This window comes from Seriola lalandi, unplaced genomic scaffold (assembly GCF_002814215.2).
Source record: "Seriola lalandi dorsalis isolate HSWRI2012SDOR001 ecotype SW California unplaced genomic scaffold, Sedor1 jcf7180002053952, whole genome shotgun sequence".
Lineage (NCBI taxonomy): Eukaryota > Metazoa > Chordata > Actinopteri > Carangiformes > Carangidae > Seriola > Seriola lalandi.
Window position 1 is genome coordinate 11,420 of NW_019524505.1, and position 4,025 is coordinate 15,444.

Consider the following 4,025-nt stretch of genomic DNA (forward strand, 5'->3'; position numbering starts at 1 on the left):
AAGAAACAGAAAGTCTTTACTTCACCACAGCAGACTATCACCATATTACAGCTGTTAGAGCAACAATTATTTTTATTATCAACTGATCATTTAGTCTATTTATAATTCCTCAGAGCCCATGATAATGTTATCAATTTGCTTTTTTCCAGTGGTGGATCAATACCACAGTGTGGAAATACTCTGTTAAAGGTAAAAGTCCTGCATTCAAAGTGTTACTTTAATAAAAGGACAAAAGTATACGCATCAAAATTTACTTAAATTAAAGAGCACATCATGCAGTATTACCTATTAGGAGTAACATACATTATATAGTTGGTCTGACCTGAGAGTCGGGACTGACAGAACACACTGTTCACAGGCAAAGTAGATCTATATGTGCGTTACTCCTTCCTGCTGCGTTACTTGCATGTGTTGTGACAGAAGCAACTACTGAGGGCAGAGAGTGAAAACACGTTTTGTGATAAAGATAAGTTTCAACACATTTAGCGTCAGTTTTTATAGAGGATCTTGACAATTGGTGCTTCAAGCTGCAGTCTAAAGCTCGGAGGGGCTCAAACACAACATGAAGCTGTGTGAGGTCTGGTCTGTATCACATGTTGAACAAGAACAACCTGACTCAGTGTTTGCAGGACACCCGCCTGCTTTGGTTATTTGCAGGTGGGTCAGTGGTGCAGAGGTGATGTGCACTTCAAGTTTCCCTCTCGGCTTTGGAGCTCACTTACGGACTGTTGTTTGATTTTATTATTTGCATTTCTGTTTTTATTGTAAAGCATTTTGAAACTTTGTTTTTGAAAGGTGCTATATCAATAAATGTATTATTATTATTATTATTATTGTTATCATTATCAATGCACACCGCCCTGACTTTTAAAATCACTGATGCAAATGCTAATAACTAACTTTATTTATTTATGGATGCATGACACATCCATTACTAGTACTAGGCCTACTATAGAGATCTCTGTATTTGATGATGTAAATTGCCCAGATACAGCAACGAATCAGTGAATTGAAATAAATAAAATAAACTATTGTTCCTCCACTGATCATTATCAAAAGAGTATTTCCATTTCCACAAGTTTAAACTATGAATGTCATCATTTTATTTTAATAGGATACTGTGCAAATAACACAACACATCTGATGTAAATGCAAAGTATGATAAGGTCATCTAACCCAAGACTACCACTGACATACTAACAATAACAAGAATGTGTTTTCCCCTCGCTATATTAATCAATAATGACGATTAAACTATGTAATGATTATAGAATAACCTTAAAGCTTCATGTCAGGCTTATAAAGGTGGAGATAAAGTGAGTTTAACCGAGTTTGATCTCGGCTCCATCCCTAGACCTTGTTAAAAACACACACACACACATCACAGGAATATCAGCAGCTAACTGCTGTCTGTTTAAAATGTAATTTATTAGCCTCTGTTAGCCTCTGTTAAGGAAGCTAGGCTAGCTTAGCATCATTTACAGGGCCACTTCCATGACACCGCTGGACAAGCAAGCTGGTAATCATACAGAGCATCCCTCGTTTTAATCTCAATCATGTCGTTGAATTGACTTTATATATTCTATATTTTGGATGTTCCGACAGCTAGCAAGAAAAAGCTAAACTAGCCCCCGAACGTCAAACAAGACCCCGTTCAAATTTACGTCTGTTAAATACGTTATTATTCACTGTCGGGACAAAAACCTTAAAAACACACCAATCGGGAAATTTACACGAACGTATAAAAACAGCTCCTCGGTTCGGCGTAGGTAAAAAATACACAAACTATATCGACTTTAATAGACATTTAGTTTTAACTGCTGGGTAACGCTGCTTCTAGACGCCGCTGCGCGACGCCTTCTCGCCCGGAGAAGACCGTGGGAATCTCGGGGCGAACCGGCTCAGAAAGCCGAAGCCCGTTGTCGGATAACATGTCGGTGTGTTTGCATCAGTGAAGAGCTTCCTTTTACTGAACACACACGTCCAGCGGATGGGAAAAACAACTTCACATTGCAGAAGATTAAATGGAAATTTGTACAGAAGACGTAAAAAAAAAACGTCGCGAAGTGCAGCAAGAAAAGCGTAACGTTACTGACCTTTTTTTGGGTGGGTTTTGGGATTCTTCCTCTGGGCCATTCCCACTTCGCGGGGTTTTTTTTCTTACTAATGCAGCTACAAACTAAGAAGCTAACTTAGCTGTTATTACGTGAAGAACGTGAACGAAGCGGACGGTCCTGCTCGTTTTCTGCTCTCCGCTCCTCATTGATGAAACTATGAGTTGACCAAAATCACGTCCTCACTTGGATACCAGCAAAGCCAAAGTCCATAGTAACGGTGACTGACGTCCGATTCCACCAATCAGAGCCGCACAGTCAGCATATGGGCGGGGCTAAAGGCGGGATCTCGTGATTTTGGACTAATCGTATTCCCGTACAGCTTCCCAGTGTCGTCGCTTTCTTTGGAAAGGAGCAAAAACGTGGCAGATGAGGAAGAGGAGTTTTAAACATCTGGGGCGGAGAGCAATATTTAGTATAATTTTAATTAACTTTATTGGTATAGCTCATGCCAACAAGTATAGTTTTTAATGGAAGTGATAGAATGAATAACAAAACCGAATTTAAATCACATACAGGGCTCAACACTTAGGTTTGCATTTAATTTAAGGGGCACTGTTGCCCTTAAATAAATTCCCAAAATTAGGGACAGATATTTCTTAAAGAAATAACATTAATACATGACTTTGTTGAACATTAAACATACAGTAGGTATGTAGGCTATACAACAACTCAGCCAAAGGGTGTGGACTAATTTAATTATTATTATTTATTTATTATTAACTGTTATTATTATTAGAGCTGTTGTTATTATTATCAGAGCTAATGAACACATGAATTTTAAATAAAGCATCTATCTATTTATATATCTGTCTATAAGATGCAAACTGACTTCACTATGAGATTGTTCAGAATTTTGAACCTTAAGATGCACTTGATGTAGTCTAACATTTCATCAGCATTTCATCCAATCTGAATCCAGCATCAAGTTAGTCATGTAACTGATGTTATGACAACTAATGATGATGACTTGCCATTTGTGTTTGATCCAGTGAAATTGAAGATGCCGAAAAGTCAAAGTGTAAAGTTCTGTCTTTAACAGTTTTTATTCTCTTTGGCTTCATTTTCTGCCTTAAAAAAACTCCTTTAATAAAACTTGACCAGATTAAGTCTCACTTTGTCTAATCCACATGGAAAATCCATTTCTGAAGATTAAAACCACCTTAACTGCCAGTTTGAGTTGAATCAAAGGCGGAGGCGCTTTAGAGAAGACTAACCTCATGGGTCTTTGGAGAACCACAAAGTAATATTTATCTTTATTGTTTATTTTCATTATTTATGTTTCTCTGGCTTCCCAGCCTTAACTCTTTCTTTTTTTAAATGAGACATTTATGTCAATATTCACAGATAAATAGGAATATGACTTCAGCTGGTAGTTTGTTGGTTTGGACAGCAGGTGGTGCTCCTGCATCAACAATCAGCTGAGACTCAAACATATAGTGTGTTTTTGTCTCATCTGCCCTCAGACAGATGACACACATAGAGACACAACTAAAACACATCAACATAAAAATCAAGTTCAGCCGGCAAGACAGGAAGCTTTATTCATTGTTTTAATCCAGTTTCCCCTCAAGTAGCTTTAAGGCTGTATTAGATTCAGAGTTGAAGTAAATCACCAAACCATCATAAGGTTGAACTGTAGCTACAACGAAAAGGAAAAGATAGAAGAGACAGAGAAGAACATACAGGAGTCTGATATCTTCTGAATCTGAGGGACAGTTGTAAATAACCTTCATATATGGTTTGTTTCGTTTCTAAATATATGTGAAGTTTGTGTTGTTTAGTGTATTTGGTTGCAATGCTTTTATTTGGAAAGGAACTTAGTCGGATAAATAGATAAGTTTAATAAATAACACACACACACACACACACACACACACACACACACACACACACACACACACCCAGAAG

General features: G+C 37.5%; 1 protein-coding gene across 2 annotated transcripts in view; it reads right to left on the bottom strand.

Annotated features, from left to right (window-relative positions):
* Nucleotides 1-2,328, bottom strand: part of LOC111652358 (aspartyl/asparaginyl beta-hydroxylase-like) — a 9,816-nt gene extending 7,488 nt beyond the window's left edge. The window contains exon 1 of one of the 2 annotated variants that reach the window (XM_087172997.1): nucleotides 2,097-2,324. In XM_087172997.1, coding sequence (XP_087029123.1) covers nucleotides 2,097-2,136 — 40 coding nt within the window. In that variant the 5' untranslated portion in view covers nucleotides 2,137-2,324. Of the gene's footprint in view, nucleotides 1-2,096 lie in introns of both variants that reach the window. The other variant, XM_023402603.2, reaches the window with a different exon arrangement.
* Nucleotides 2,329-4,025: the final 1,697 nt, after the last annotated feature.